We start from the raw sequence: 15,050 nt of genomic DNA on the forward strand, positions 1-15,050 counted from the left end.
GCAATACATTCAAAACTGCCTGTCTTTTGTTGTTGTTTTTAAAAGAAAAACTTAAAGGCAGCTGTTGGTTACGTTTCCACGAGACAAACTTCAATAAGCACTTCGGTCTCATTCAGTCGGCAAGCTTTAACTAAATTATACAAACTAACATTATGCTTTTTTGATATGCATGATAAAAACAAAAGAAATGCTCCATCCTCTCTGACCAGTTTTTGAGATATCCAACGGGAGACCAGACGCTTGAGTCGCAATAAAATACTGATTGAGATTGACATCCCATAAAGCATTGCACTCAGTGTGAACATCCTAGTTTTAAAAAAAATGTATCACTTGTAGTTGGCCAGAACACACACACACACACAAATTTAAGAAGAAATAAAAAAAAACTTTCAAAAACACACATTCATTTTTGATGTGAAAAAAAAGAAAGGGGGAAGTAACTTAGCAGTGAGGAAAGACTCAGGAATAGAAATAATACAAAATAATCTTACAAGCCTATTCTTTATTTCGATCAGATCTTGTCAACTATCTTTTCATCTATATGATTCGCTAAGCCAAAAACAATGTAAAAAAAACAACAACTATTTTGTTCAAATTGAATTCATAAAAAAGAAAGAAATAAGAGATACTCAGCTCTTAAAACAAATGTTCTTTAAAAAGAAATCTAGAAAATAAGATGTTTTTCATGCCGTCGGCCAATGGATCTCATTCACCAATGGTAAATAAACAACACTGACCCACATGTTTCCCTATCTCTTCTATACAAATTACGATCTAATTTTAATCAACAATGGTTATTACATGACAGTTTTTTTTGTTTTATCAATATCATCACCTGACTGTTTTGGTGAATGATTCCATTGAAAAATATTTGAGGACTTCTGACTATAATCTCTCTAAGCTTCCATGCTCTTTTAAGTACCATCAAATGATCAAAAAAAAAAAAAAAAAAAAGAAATCTGGTAGAGAAAGTGGGAAGAAAAAAATGGATAATAATGGCTAGCTAACACAGCATGACGTCTGCAGCAAGACAATCAATGAAACAATGCAAAAAAAAATTCTTCAGATCATTAAAGATATCTATGAAGTTTGTCGCCAATTATTACATTTTAAAATATCTAGCAAAATAAAAAGAAATGAACAGAAAGAATTAAAACCGAAAAAAGAATTTGGTTAATCAAAAGTTAATCTCACAAGATTATAGAGAAATTTTTGGTTCCTTAAATTTAAATAAAATAATATATAGCACTAAACAAAAGAGAGACAACACAAATTAATCAAAGACACATGAAAGCACCAGAAATAGGGAAAATGATACATTTGATCACCTCTGCACAGGAGTACAATCACAGTCAATACAACTCATGATGAAGTGGCCATGACCCCAACTTAATCAAAGTGCACTGTGGCCCTAATATTTCCTAGGCAGCATCAGACAGGGAATGATAATGTTTTCTTGGTTTTTTAAACTAAAGTTGTGTCGTTATATCTCCCAATAAATATAAATAGGGTAGTTCTTAAATAAAAATGGGGGGGCTTAATTTATGCCAAATATGTTTATATTTCTTAAATCTTCCTTAAACTCTTAACTAGACACTAGACTTACAAATTTAATTATAAGTAATGCTTAGGTCAAATTAAGTAGAGGATTTGAACAGTGAACCTTTCTTATACAGCAAAGTCAATGGTAAATTAATACAACAAAAATCCAACACTTTTTTAAGTAGATTTACAAATAAGTATTGTAAGCTAGATTGTAGTGTAAATCTTCATCGACCTTGGATATAGCACCTTTCTTTGAACACTTTTTGAGAATCATTGCTGAAGACAGGATACCAGGCAGGAGTTGGGTGAGATGGGGAATGAGTTAGTAATCCACTGCTAATTTAGCATGACCTATCCACAGGTTGAATTCTATTTTATCCAAGTGTCAAGCACTTTAATGCCCATGTTTCAAGAAGTTTCTCTATTACCATAACGTCCATTGACATTGATTCCTTCACTTTCAAGTTAAGTTTCTGGAAGTGTCTCTGTGAGCAGGCGTAATTAAGCTGATTACCTGAAGTTCCGCTGACATCAAACCACAAGGCTAGTTACACCTTGAGGTTACACTGAGCAAGCACTGCATTTATTGACGTGGAAGCAGCAAGCTGTGGTCACCTGTTATCCGATCGTCTGTCAAACTTTTGTCTCAAGAAGTCAAAAAGAGAAATTGAAGGCTGGGCATTCTGGGAGTGCTGCCACGGGGACCACTGCCTCCCCGGACTTGAGAAGGATGCTGGGGACTGCAGGCAGACCATTGAGCAATATTCTTGCAACAGATTGGCCAGCTGTCCGACAGTCAAGCCCGAAATGATATGTGCTATGTCCTTAGCCTAGAGAGAAAATGATATGTCAAGTTAAGATACATATTTAGTGAAAACCCTAACGTTACGGTTATTTATATATATATATAATTTTTTAAAAATTAAATACAGATTAAAGTTGTAATGTCAAAGGTCAGTTCAAATCCAGGTGGAGTCTTTGGCCCCCAGTAAAAATGAGTGAACTTTTCTTAAAGTGCCAGATTGGCTGCTAAAACTTCTACTCTAATAAATTTGTGTTTAATACAGAGAGTCCTTCTTCCAACCTAACCATCTCTTTTTATGTTAAAAATAGAAAAAACTTAAAACCAAATGAAAGGTCATTAATTGAATGATTTGAAGTAAGTGCTACTTAGAACTTCCTATATTTGCTTCAAGACATTTGAATAGGAGGACATACAACAAGAAAATCCTTATGGTACATGAGGAGAAGTTAATGACTCCAAACCTCCTTGGGGCTTAACACAAACATGGGAAAGGCTCTTAGAGTCAAGCCTGGAAAAAAACAACAGGAGTCTGTGAACCTTAAGAAGGTTGTAGCGCACTCTGGCAGACCCTTCTGATGCCAAACTGTATTAGATAATGTCATTCCTTTGGACGGAACATCTGTGAGGAGAGAGGGGAAATGCTGGGTGGGGGGGACACCGTTACAACCAATGCTCAGATTCTCATCTTGTCTTCCATTAGATGAGCCCTAGGCCACAAGCGACTGAAGTAGGTCAATGATAGTAGATGAAACAATTGCTGTTTGTTTTTCTAACTAAACGTAGAGATAAACAAGTCAATTTGATGGTATCTCGAGACTTTTACCTGTGTCATAGGACTGTCTTGGAATGTGTAGTACATGAGCAAGGGTGACCTGGCTATACTGGCCGCTAGCCACTGCAGAATGAACTTCAGCTGAGGGTTTCCGTGGTACGCACCGCACCCCCAGTTGCCTGTTGCTATGGGCTGATGGTATGACATGTACTAGAGAAAACAAGGGAGAGAACTTGAGATTAGAGTCACAAACCAATAGAGATAATATAATACAGTAATAATAATAATGATCATAATACATTTTACAATTGTGCATTACGAATAACAACACATAATCAGAGCCAACAATTGGCATGATAGTACACAAAATATATGTTCATACCCCAGTTTCTCTTTAAGATTACATGTGACGTTTACAAGAGTAAGCTACACTTTGATCAGCAAAGCAATTGTCAGAGGAACAAAAGAGTTTTTGTGTCTTTATTTTGTGATCAGTGTCATACATCTTCTTTGTGATGGTAAAATGTTTAAATCATAAAGAAGTGGGTGATTCTTTGATGCCTAAAAACTTTAAATAAAATACATAAATAAATAAATTACAGCTTTTATATAGAGTATACTTTCATGCTTATAGCATGGTCAGAGCGCTACGGTCGAATCACTTTTGTGGACCAGTGGGGAGGGGGTATCTGCTGCCTTAAGGCGCTCAGTAAACACAACTCTGCTCGAGTCGGGTGTCGAACCTCGAGCCCCTTTCATAGGTAGCCAAGCAAAGCCAAGTTCAGGTGTACTCGGCCTCTCGACCACACTTCCCACGTAACAGCTTTCCTAGCAATGTTTTCCTCAAATCGGTGTCAAAGTGCGGTTTGTTCGTTGCCTATGATCTTACTTGGAGCAGTTACAATTTTAACAGATAACACGAGTTTAAAACCAAGTTCCATCACTTACCCTCATCCACTTGTCTTGCTTGCAATGCTGCATGACGTGCGACAGGATATCACAAGAGATCTGCTCGGAAAATCGAGCCACATTACTTCCAGCAACTCTCTCACTCTGTCTTCTTCTAGAATAATCCTCGCATCCCCGAGGAGATCGCCCTCTCTTTTTATCTCTTGTAGTCAATGGACTGGGCGATCTGAAGTCAGAGGTAGCATCTGGGCCAGTGGGTCCAATACTATCCATGGAGGACCATGAAGCGGAAGATGTATCAGAGGAATACACTAAAGAGGAGCAGGTCTGATCAGAGTCAGCGTCAGCCGAGCTGTGACTTGCTGGGGAGACCTGTCTTCTATTGTAAGATGAATTTACCTGTGAATCAATAAATTCAAAAAAAATTTTACAAAGCACAAATCCAACTGTTTTAAAAACTTTTTCACTAAAAGATTATTTTTTTATTTAGAATAGATGTTGATACATTTTAGGTCAATGATGCAAAAGCATAGAAACCAGGCATAAGTTACTCATAATGGGAATTGTAGGCATGCCTGAGCAAGCCTTAATTGTCAAACACTGTTAAATGTACATCGAAAGTATTGTCATATTTTATATATTTTTATCTCCTCAAGCTGAAGAGGTCAACATACTAACCCCTTTGCTAGAAAGGTGCCTATGATTATATAAGAGTACAATTAGGTATTGTTTGTTTCAAACTTACTTTAAAGCAGTGACCTATAGAGGAGACTAAATAACAGACCAGATAAATATTCTAATTTTACTATTGTATCTATGACATTGGAGGCTGAGTGTTAAAGAACTTGGTTTCCAAACTGGGAGGTCCAGGGTTTGAATCTCGGAGAAGACTGGGGATTTTTTTTTTTTTACTTTGGGATCTTTAGGGCGCCATGAGTCCACCCAGATCTAATGAGTACCTGATATTAGTTGGGGAAAAGTAAAGGTGGTTGGTCATTGTGCTGGCCACATGACACCTTCGTTAACCATATACCAAAGAAACAGATGACATTTACATCATCTGCCCTATAGACTGCATGGTCTGAAAGGGGAACTTTACTTACTTACTTTATCTATGACATCAGGATAACATTGTGTGTGATAGTAAGTGTATGTGTTTTTGAGCGGCTGGTAGTGAAGTGTGTGTGTCTGTGTATGAAATGACCAGTGGACCTTGAGTGTACATGGTTGAGTGAACAGCAGTGTGTCAGGACTGTGTGTAAAAAAGTCAGTTTAGAGAATAGGTGGCTGGAGTATAGAACATAAATAGAGACTAATAAAATCATTGTGTTAATTGAAGCTCATGTTGTTTTAGTGTGTTTATTACATTGTGTAAATCAATTCTTGTTTTAAACCACTCATCATGATTTATTTAAAAAATTTGAAAAATTAAAGTCCCCCACCCCACCCCCTGGCAGGGCCCCTTCAAACAGTGCTCCCACTTTGTAAGCTTCCATAAGACAATGAATTTATCTATGTGCAAGACCTGTATAAATTAGCTGATAATGTATTCACATGCAGCATTGAAAATGAGAAATCTTACCATAGAGCATTGTTCTGGCTGTCCGGTAGATAGAGCGTAAGCACCGCCAGTGTGAGACTCGGACTTGCTTCTCATGGCCAGAGTGAGATGCCGGCGATAAGAGACCCGGGCGGGAACCTGCAGGGATGATTGGTAATGACTGGGGTAAGATGAAACCATGGACAGGGGAGATGGTGAGGAGTGCCTTTTGCTTTGGGAAGACGGCAAAGACCTGTCAGCGGCTGAGGACGGGGGCTGTTTGGGCCTCGCTCCTCCTGGCCACTGTGGGGGGGAGGAGGAAGCAGGCTTGAATGCAGGGTGAAGGTACCGCTGAGACTGGGAATGGGGTGTGGCTGCGCTGCCAAAACTGGAGGCTCTTCTCTCCCCTTGCTGCTTGTTGGCCTTGAGCCTAGAATGCACAGAGAGCTCAGTATGCCTGGGGTAGCTTTCATGTTCCGTGAGTCTGTCACTCTTTCTCTGAGGAATACTCCTCGGCTGGGACGTCACTCTCGACGATGATGACGGCTTCGCCAACCTTACCTTTGGAATGGCACCCTGTCCAGCATAGGAGGGCGGGTGGCTATTTTCACTGTTACGATCAGATACCGCAGACAGAATAGCCGTATGAGTATTTTCACTTTGGACACCGCCGTGCACTGATGAGACCAGCGCATCCCGCATGATCTGGTCTGTCAAGTTTTCGGCATACATGTCCACATCCTGCTGCTCCAGGCTTAGGTAATCTGGGTCACACCGGAGCACACACACAGCCTCCTGCACAACTTGTCCAGCAAAGAAACTGGCATAATCCTGGCCAAAAATAATACGAATTAACAGCCTTGAAACAGATACTAAAAAGGTTTATACATTGAATTCTGGGACACCAGCAATTAAATCACTATTTTTCCTTACTAAAAAAAGAAGTAAAATGCTCTCATTCAGAGTTTATGAAGCAGGTGATGTAAAATGTAATCTGTTTCTATGGCCCACAGTTAACCAGGATGTCATGTGACCAGAACAACAACCAACCACCTTTATTTTCCCTGTCAGGTATCCATTAGAGTTGGGTGGACCCAGGGGCATTTTTAAAAATCCTGAACTTCTATATATCAGCCTTTACCGGGATTCAAACACGAGATGGTTCAGAAGCAGTTTATCACTCGACCACCAAGAATACCAGAAATAAAAAATTAATATTTTAACTCTTTAATTTAATAACAAATAAAAGTGTCACTTTTTTTTACTATAATTTATTAAAGTTGGTAGGTATTTCATGAATTTGTTTTAAGGCTCAAAAAGGATTGAAGTATCAGGTTTCATATAGTAAGAAAATTATATTAATGTTACATTAATGACTGCCTGGTCATGAGTTATGGGCTTCAGTCTGTCATGTTGTTGGTACGAGTTCAATTCCTGCCCACTCCTACCCCTACCATCCATTACATAATAATCTAAGGCCATAAGAAACTTAAAAGAAAAAAAAAACATTCCTGTATTTAAGTTACATTTCAAACATTACACCCGGACTAAACTACAAAAAACCAACCATCAAAACACATTTACTAAATAACACCTTAACAAAAGAATCAAATCCACTGGAGCTCAAAGTAGGCACGCTTGAAACAATCGAAAGCTATCAAAAAACAGCTATCCATATTTATACAGACGGATCGGCTTTCAAAGCTACCATCAATGCTGGTCTTGGTGCCTTCCTGGTCTTCCCTAAAAATAAACACTTTGAGATAAGCGCACCCTGTGGTGATTACTGCTCAAACTTCCAAGCCGAAATTGAGGCAATTACCATAGCACTCCAGACAGTGGAAAACAAATTATATGAAGGAGTGCAACCACCATCAGATATTGTTGTCTTTACAGACTCCCAATCTACTCTGAAAGCACTTAACAGCCGCACCTCAAACAGCCCAAGAGAGTTGACAACACTCAGTGTGATAATCCACCAGATGATATCAAAATTAAATATCAATATTACACTACAGTGGATCCCTGGACACATTGGCATCATGGGAAATGAAAAGGCAGATAAGCTAACAAAGGCAGGTTCAACTATGGAACAACCAGATAGACCTGTTAACTACCTCACCCTAAGGTCAATGTTAGTCAACAATCACAAAGAGGAGTGGCTCAACCAATGGGCATCAGGAAACACAGGCAGAGCCATGTACAGAGAAATGACTACGCCTAACAAACTGGACAGTATTAACTTCCTCCCCCGCAAAGAACAATCTACAATCTTCCAACTAAGAACAGGACACACACCACTATTAAATTACCACCTGAACAAAATTAACTCCACACAACTACCCCTTTGCAGACATTGCGCCCACCCCTTTGAAACCGTAAACCATATCCTCTTTGAATGCCCCTCCCTAATCCACCTTAGGCAGACCCTACTTCCACTACAGCCCAACATAACCAACACCCTGTACGGCAGTGCTGAACAACTGAAGAAAACAGCACACTTTTTTTCCTTGGCACAGTCTGCAAAAGAGCTCACAGCTCAGCAGCAATAAAGCTGGCTAGAAGAAGAAGAAGAAGAAGTTACATTTATATTCACATACACTGACCCACATAGAGGAGGCATGATTGCTTTGGAGCCACGGAGTCCTGAGTTCAAATTTTGGTGAAGATTGGAATTTTTTATTTTTGGGATCTTAAATGGGTACTTGACATTAGTTGGGGAAAAGTAAAGGTGGTTGGTCATTGTGCTGGCCACATGACACCCTTGTTAACTGTGGGCCACAGAAACAAGGTGACCTTTACATCATCTACCCTAGAGATTCTAGAGATTGCATGATCTGACTGGGGCAGGAGCTATTCTTACACCAACATTGACATATCAATATAAACAAAACATATAATGAATGTTATATCACACATACAGAGTCCTGAGTTTGAGTCTCTGTGAAGACTTGCATTTTGAATTTCAGGATTTTTAGGGCACCCCTAAGTCCACTCAACTTTAATGGGTACTTGGCTTTAGTTGGGGAAAGTAAAGGCCGTTGGTTGTTGCACTGGCCACATGACACCCCACTCCTTAACTGTTAGCCGTACAAACAGTTGACCGTAACATCATCTGCCCCATAGATTGTAAGGTTTGAAAGGGAAACTTTACTACATCACACATATGATGACTCACAATGATTCACATATTACTCCCTCAACACTATCTGAACCAATAAAAATTATCTTATCTTATCTGTATGAATATTCGCAGACTGACCTGAAGTTCATCTTGGCTGTGTTGCCTGTTATACTCCAACTGAAACTCGTCCCCCACAAACTTGGGGGGTGGGAACCAGTACTCAGTGTCCGAGCTGTCTGACTTTCCTTGCCTGGAGTCGCGGCTACGTGACCTGTCCAGGTGTCTTTGTGACCTTGAAGACATACTGCAGCCACTGAAAGATGAAAATCTTTACAAAGTGTATATGCATGTAGAGAGAAAAACATTGAAGCTAAAAACATTACAGAGGTGATCTTCTCCTTGCAGCACAAATGTAATTTATACCAATATACAAAACATATCTGAAATTTACAATACAACGCTGATCTATTCAATACTTACAATACAGTTATATGCAGCTGATTTATTAAATAAACAGCGGGTGTATACTAAACTGTCTCTCTCCACCGCAACAGGTGGAGAGAGACAGTGACCAAGAAAGCTATGGACATAGAAAGTACATGGGTCTCAGCTCAGGAAGAAAAACGCACAATCCGAAAAACGGCCAGCTCCTCTACCACCGAAGCAAAAGCCACCTTAACCTGCACTATCTGTGGACGGGAGTGTCTCTCCAAAATAGGGCTCCACAGCCACATGAGGAAGTGTGCTCTGAGATGAACCATAGTCGTTCTACGACTGAAGGAGGCCAATATACAAAACACAGCTGATCTAAACCAAGACTTAATCTCCAAGAATGGTGTCAGAAACTCACCTTGTAAAACTTGTGTTTAAAAGTTCATTCTCCAAATTGGCTAAGGTGGAGTCTCTAAAGGCACTCACACTGCTTCTTCTGGAGCCTACAGATAGAGAGAGGACCAAGTTACAAAATACATACAACCCTGTGTACTTCAGATAAAACAAGAACTCTTCACAGAGATGCAGTGATACAAAAATAATTCGTTTTATGTTGTTTAAAAATGTTATAAAAGAAAAACAGAAAAAAAAAATTATTCAATCAAAAGTTTATTTGTATGAATCAGTGTTTCCCTAACGTCTTGTCTTATCTTAACTGATACAGACGTTACTACGCGTCATGCATCTAGTCATGCATATTAACCAATGACCTAAACTCTGCCAAGTCACTGGTTTTCCTGGCTAGCTCAGGCAACCCATTCCATACTCTAAGAGCGCTAGGGAAGAAGGAGCTTTTGTACAAATTTGTCCTAGCATATGGGACGAGGAATATGCCTTTATCTTTGTGTCTTTCTGAGTATTTTATTAGATTTTGTTTTTGTATTTGAAGATTATGGTTCAGCAATTTATGTATAATTGCTACTTTACTTTAAAGTCTTCTATCCTGAAGGCTTTCTAAACTTAGTGATTTTACTAAAGGTGTTACTCTAGTCAAATGTGAATATTCCTTTGTTATAAATCTCACTGCTCTATTTTGTGTCTGTTCCAGTTTCTTAATGTTTTCTTGAGTTGAGGGGTCCCAAACGGAGGATGCATATTATATTACTGGCCTAATCAAGGTTAAATAACATTTTAGTTTTATGTCCTTATTTGATTTATAGAAATTTCTTCTAATAAACCCTAAAGCTTTGTCTAATTTTTTGATAGTTTCATCAATATGGGGATTCCATGATAGTTTTTCATTTATCATAGCCCCTAGGTATTTTGCGTTTTTAGTCTGTGTTACTGGTTTACCATGAATAAGATTTATAAGTAGAATTAATTTGTTTTAGTTTGTATGCTACTCTTAATAACTGACATTTTTCCTTAATGGAACCCTTCACACATCCTGATTATTTAGCAGAACACTTTGCTTATTTTCTAGAGATATTAAGTCACTTGTGGCCTGCTAGTTAATTATTTATGTAATACAAGTAACACCTATTCAGGCCTTGTAGAACACTAGGGTTCAGCGGAACACAGTTTGAGAGACACTGGTCTGAAGCAATAAAAACCATTTCATCTATAGAGATTGCCCCTAATATTCATTATTATATTCAATAACAAAATATTTCTGACACTAACCTGTAGAAGAAGAGCTAGCATGGGAGCCAACAATAACCAACTCTGGGACAGATGTGTCGGCCTTCATCAGCTCCTCTGCAAATCTGGACAGCACAGGGTCCTTGAAGCCGCAGGAATTTCTCCTCTGGTCAAACGAGAACCCGTCAAGGGAGCCCCGCCGCCAGGTCTTACCCCGCCCAATGTCATCGTCTGTCCTAGAGATCTTCTTCTTCTCCTCCCACGCCCGGCCATTGAACTTGTTATTGTTGAAGGCTTGAAGGGAGAGCTGGACGCTGGTCTGGCAAGGCTCGCTGCTTCGACGCTCATAGCTCTTGATCTGGGGCGAGTGGTCCACCTTCAAGTAGGCGCTGGTCAGTGTCTCACGGCTCATGGGCTTCCGGAAGAAAACCCCAATGCTAGGGGACACTGAGCGGCGGGCTCGCCTGGGACTTTCTGAAGCTTTGGTGGAAGAACTAGAGAAGATGTTTGATGTAAAGCTGTCGTAGTGGCTGTGTATTCGGCTGCCTGTTAGAAATCAAGTCAATGAGCTTACAGAAAAGAGTGTTTGCAAAATCAAGTAGTCTGTGGTAAGTTGAAATTTATCCCCTAGACGCTCACTAAGAATGGTTTTTGACAGGATCGCAACCTTGCAATCCGATATTCATGAAAAACAGCATTCTTTCTATCAAACCTTTGTATCTTATTTTTGGTATTTCCCTAAAAAAAGGCAGCATAAAATATAGATCTATAAAGCATAAAATAATATCACACAGTTGACTTATTTTTAGCATGTGACTTATATTTAGCATGTGACTTATTTTTAGCATGTGACTTATTTTTAGCATGCTTTATCATTTTCACTTCCTTTTCAAAAGAGACTCAAAAAAAACAATGTATGTATTTTTTAAATTTTTTTTTACAAATCTTACAAAAAAACTAGATCTACCGTAATGCAAATAAATAACTTCTTTTTGCAAATAACTCTTTGATGCGTTTGGGTGTACCAATGTAAAGTGTTCAATTGTCAATTTTAAAGAAAGGTTTGTTTTACCTCTTAGTAATTGCTTACTGAGAAATTGTTTAGTTAGCTTCACATAGATTTATATAACTGAGGAAATTCATTTCACTTTTTTGATCTTTCTAAAAAAAAATGGCCTCAGAGTTTGTATTCAGTTCATTTGGATAGATCTAGAGTCTTTTTCTTTTTGTCTTAGAGAGAGAAAGCAAGGAATGTTACTTTGTAACACTGTTTAAAAAAAAACAACTAAATCCTAATAGCATTAAAAATGAAAAATGTAGATTTTAGATCTATTGTCATTTCACTACTTTCAAAACGGGGGTCAAACTATTACAATAAATAAAACAAAATTGATATTCCTTTTTATTCAGAAAACAGAATATCATGATAAATTTTAAATGTAGAAAGGGGAATGGGAATGTGTACATAGGACTACCATTTTGTTGTTGGAAGAGGAGGGGGGGATAACTAAAAGTGCAACTTAAATCAACGGCCCAAAATATGAGAGCATGTTTGTGTCGGAGGCGCATTATGAAGCGTTTTTTTTCCCAAATCAAGTCTATGTGGGAGTAATTACGATGCACAGAAAAATGAACAAACAAAATGAGGGTACCAGAGAGCAAAAAGAGAAAGAAAGCATTTCATGAAATTTCATTGTAACAGACTCATAAATCACAAGCTAAAAATGTATGTTAGGTTGATCGTTAAAATGTGACACGTTTACTATGTTTTGAACACTTACCTGTGGAATGAGCGCCTGTATCAGACGATGACACGGTTCCATGGTAGCAAGATGATGATCCGGGACTAAGAGCCTGTGTCTCCATCATGCTGTCGGAAATATTCTGAAACACCTGGTTTACTATGGAAGCTGCTGCCTGGTAGATGTTCACAGAGAGATCTGCGCCGGTCAGACTTCTCCTTCGCTGCTCAGGGGCTCGGGGCAGAGCAGCTGGAAGAGCCGGGAGGTCAAGGGGAGCCCTACTTGAGGGTGGGGGTACCAATGGTAGATCTAGACTACTCCTCCGCCTCAGGGGAATGTTGTTGATAATAGGTGCCTGAAACGTCGCCTGCTGCTCTGTTAACTTCTTGGGATCTTCTTCTTTAAACTTGACCATTTTTAATGACCCTGAGGATCTCTGTAGCCCTTGGCTTGCTATGATTCGAGCACTGGAAGCAGCAGTGTCTGACCGTTGTGGTAAAATACTTTTAGTCTTTGGCCTTGCTGTTCCTGTTTCCACTGTAGCTGGCTCTCTAGAACTGGCTCCAAGTGGAGGGTTCTCATAATCTCCAATCATGCCTTCAGCTTGAGACATCAGATCCCCTGATGCACCAATTTCACCCAAATTAGAAGGCGAGCTTTGGCTCAGAAGAAACTCTCGAGATTCTATTTCTCCTATGACATGAGAAAATACTTCACTGATAATTTTATTCGCAAACCAAGTGTAAACCTCGTCAGAGATTTCTTCTTGGCCCAGATTGGGCTGTGACAACATCTCCGCTCCTTCCAGCACTGCCTGACTAAGTGATATCTCTGCCAGAGAGTTGACAAAGCGAATAAATCGTGGGGACTTGGTAAAGTGATGAACTTCTTTCTCTTCCAGCCTCTGCTTACTTTTTCTCTTGTCCTCTAGGCTTCTGGAACTTGAACGGCCAGATTTCTTGTGGGATGAATCCTTGTGTTTCTGCTTCCTTTCTGATGGGGGTGCAGCCACGTCGGAAAAAACATATCGACTCTTTAAAGGCTTGGCTGACAGCTCTGCTCTCTCTTTAATGATGGATCTTTTATTTTTCTGAACCTTCGCTCGTTCTTTTTCAACCGACGCGGCTTCAAGCTTTTCCGGCATCTTGCTCTTAGCATGCGAAGGATGCAATACGATGTGCTTGTCAGAGTGGCCAGATTTTTTGGGTGAGCTCTTTATCTTGGGTATCCCTGATGACCTGGAAGGTCCACTTGCTCCACTGGACATATGGGACACCGAGTCGGTTGAACTAGGGGACACAGACGCAGCTGCGGCTTCCCGTGAAGCGGAATGTTTTGTTTCTTTACCGGGTTTAGGACAGGTCGTCTTTGCCAACTTTTCTGGCACTCTACTTGACCTTGACTTCACTGGTGATTTTTCCTTCAAAGCTTTCATGTCGGCAGCGTCAACCAGGCTCTGAGATTCAGTTTGAGTGAGCTGCAAGGTGCTGTGTATAGGGTCATCTGTTTTGACTGCATGTCTGCTTCTGGTTTTGTCGGGACCAAATGCACTTTTGGATGGGTGAAACTTTGGCAAAGTGGATGAAGCTCTCCCTTCTGTTAGACATTGAACAGAAGCTACAGCACTCAGATCCTGAGACCATTTTTCCTGTGTTTGGGAAAGGTCACCAACTGGCGCAGTCGATTCCATGCTCTGACCCATTGACTGTGAGCCAATACTTTCAGGTGGCAACTCAGTTGACAGAGCTGTGCTGATTCCGGATGGGACAGAGTCTGATTCCTTTGAAGCTGATGCCATAGCCTGGACTGATATGAATCCTGAATCTATGCTCTGCAATGGCGAAGAAATGGAAGATGGAGCTGATATAAAAGATGTATACGCTGCTGGTTTGGGGGGAGTTAAAGTGTGCTGCATACCACCAAAACTTGAATCTATTCTCTTTTCTTCATTAGGCCCTTCAGAGCTCGAGGACTCTGTGACCTTTGACTCCACAGAGCACATGTCTTCTTGCTCCTGAGTAACTTTCTCTTGCCTCACCAAAGTTCCGGCCCTTGTAAACGTTCGTCTAGGCTTACCAGTTCGCGAGACGGCAGAACTGACCGTCTCAGTTTTGCTAGCTAGGTCTTGGACACAAGCCTCATCTTGACATTCAGGGCCACTAACAGCACTCTTCATAGTCGTGGAGACAATTTGTGCGGCACAATCGGTCAGCAAGGTCACGACTCCACCCTCTTCCTCAATGACGCCATGGTCGTGTTTCTGGAAACTTTCCGATATTTCCTACAATGTGAAAGGAAAAAAAAATCTGTTGAACTAATTAAGAATATAGTAGATTAAGTTCAATTTATACCAAGGCCTAAGCATTCTGAAAATGTATTTATGACATGCCCCCAATTATTCATTATATATATATATAATATACGGTTAATATTTTTCCTTAACATATTATGTCTTAATTTAGTGATATTAACTGCAGAGAGAAGAGGAGCCTTCAGTTATGCGAATTGAAATTTAGCTTTTAGCCAACACAGCTAATGAA

General features: G+C 39.8%; 1 protein-coding gene across 1 annotated transcript in view; it reads right to left on the minus strand.

Annotated features, from left to right (window-relative positions):
• Positions 1 to 1,025: 1,025 nt before the first annotated feature.
• LOC106069015 (uncharacterized) overlaps positions 1,026 to 15,050 on the minus strand; it is a 30,183-nt gene continuing 16,158 nt past the window's right edge. The window contains exons 11-18 of the mRNA XM_056011819.1: positions 12,550 to 14,791; positions 10,811 to 11,314; positions 9,546 to 9,630; positions 8,834 to 9,008; positions 5,614 to 6,402; positions 4,071 to 4,430; positions 3,174 to 3,332; positions 1,026 to 2,375 (exon numbers count right to left, since the gene is read on the minus strand). Coding sequence (XP_055867794.1) covers positions 2,157 to 2,375; positions 3,174 to 3,332; positions 4,071 to 4,430; positions 5,614 to 6,402; positions 8,834 to 9,008; positions 9,546 to 9,630; positions 10,811 to 11,314; positions 12,550 to 14,791 — 4,533 coding nt within the window. The 3' untranslated portion in view covers positions 1,026 to 2,156. The remainder of the gene's footprint in view (positions 2,376 to 3,173; positions 3,333 to 4,070; positions 4,431 to 5,613; positions 6,403 to 8,833; positions 9,009 to 9,545; positions 9,631 to 10,810; positions 11,315 to 12,549; positions 14,792 to 15,050) is intronic.

Source organism: Biomphalaria glabrata, chromosome 15, assembly GCF_947242115.1.
Source record: "Biomphalaria glabrata chromosome 15, xgBioGlab47.1, whole genome shotgun sequence".
In the NCBI taxonomy this organism is placed as follows: domain Eukaryota; kingdom Metazoa; phylum Mollusca; class Gastropoda; family Planorbidae; genus Biomphalaria; species Biomphalaria glabrata.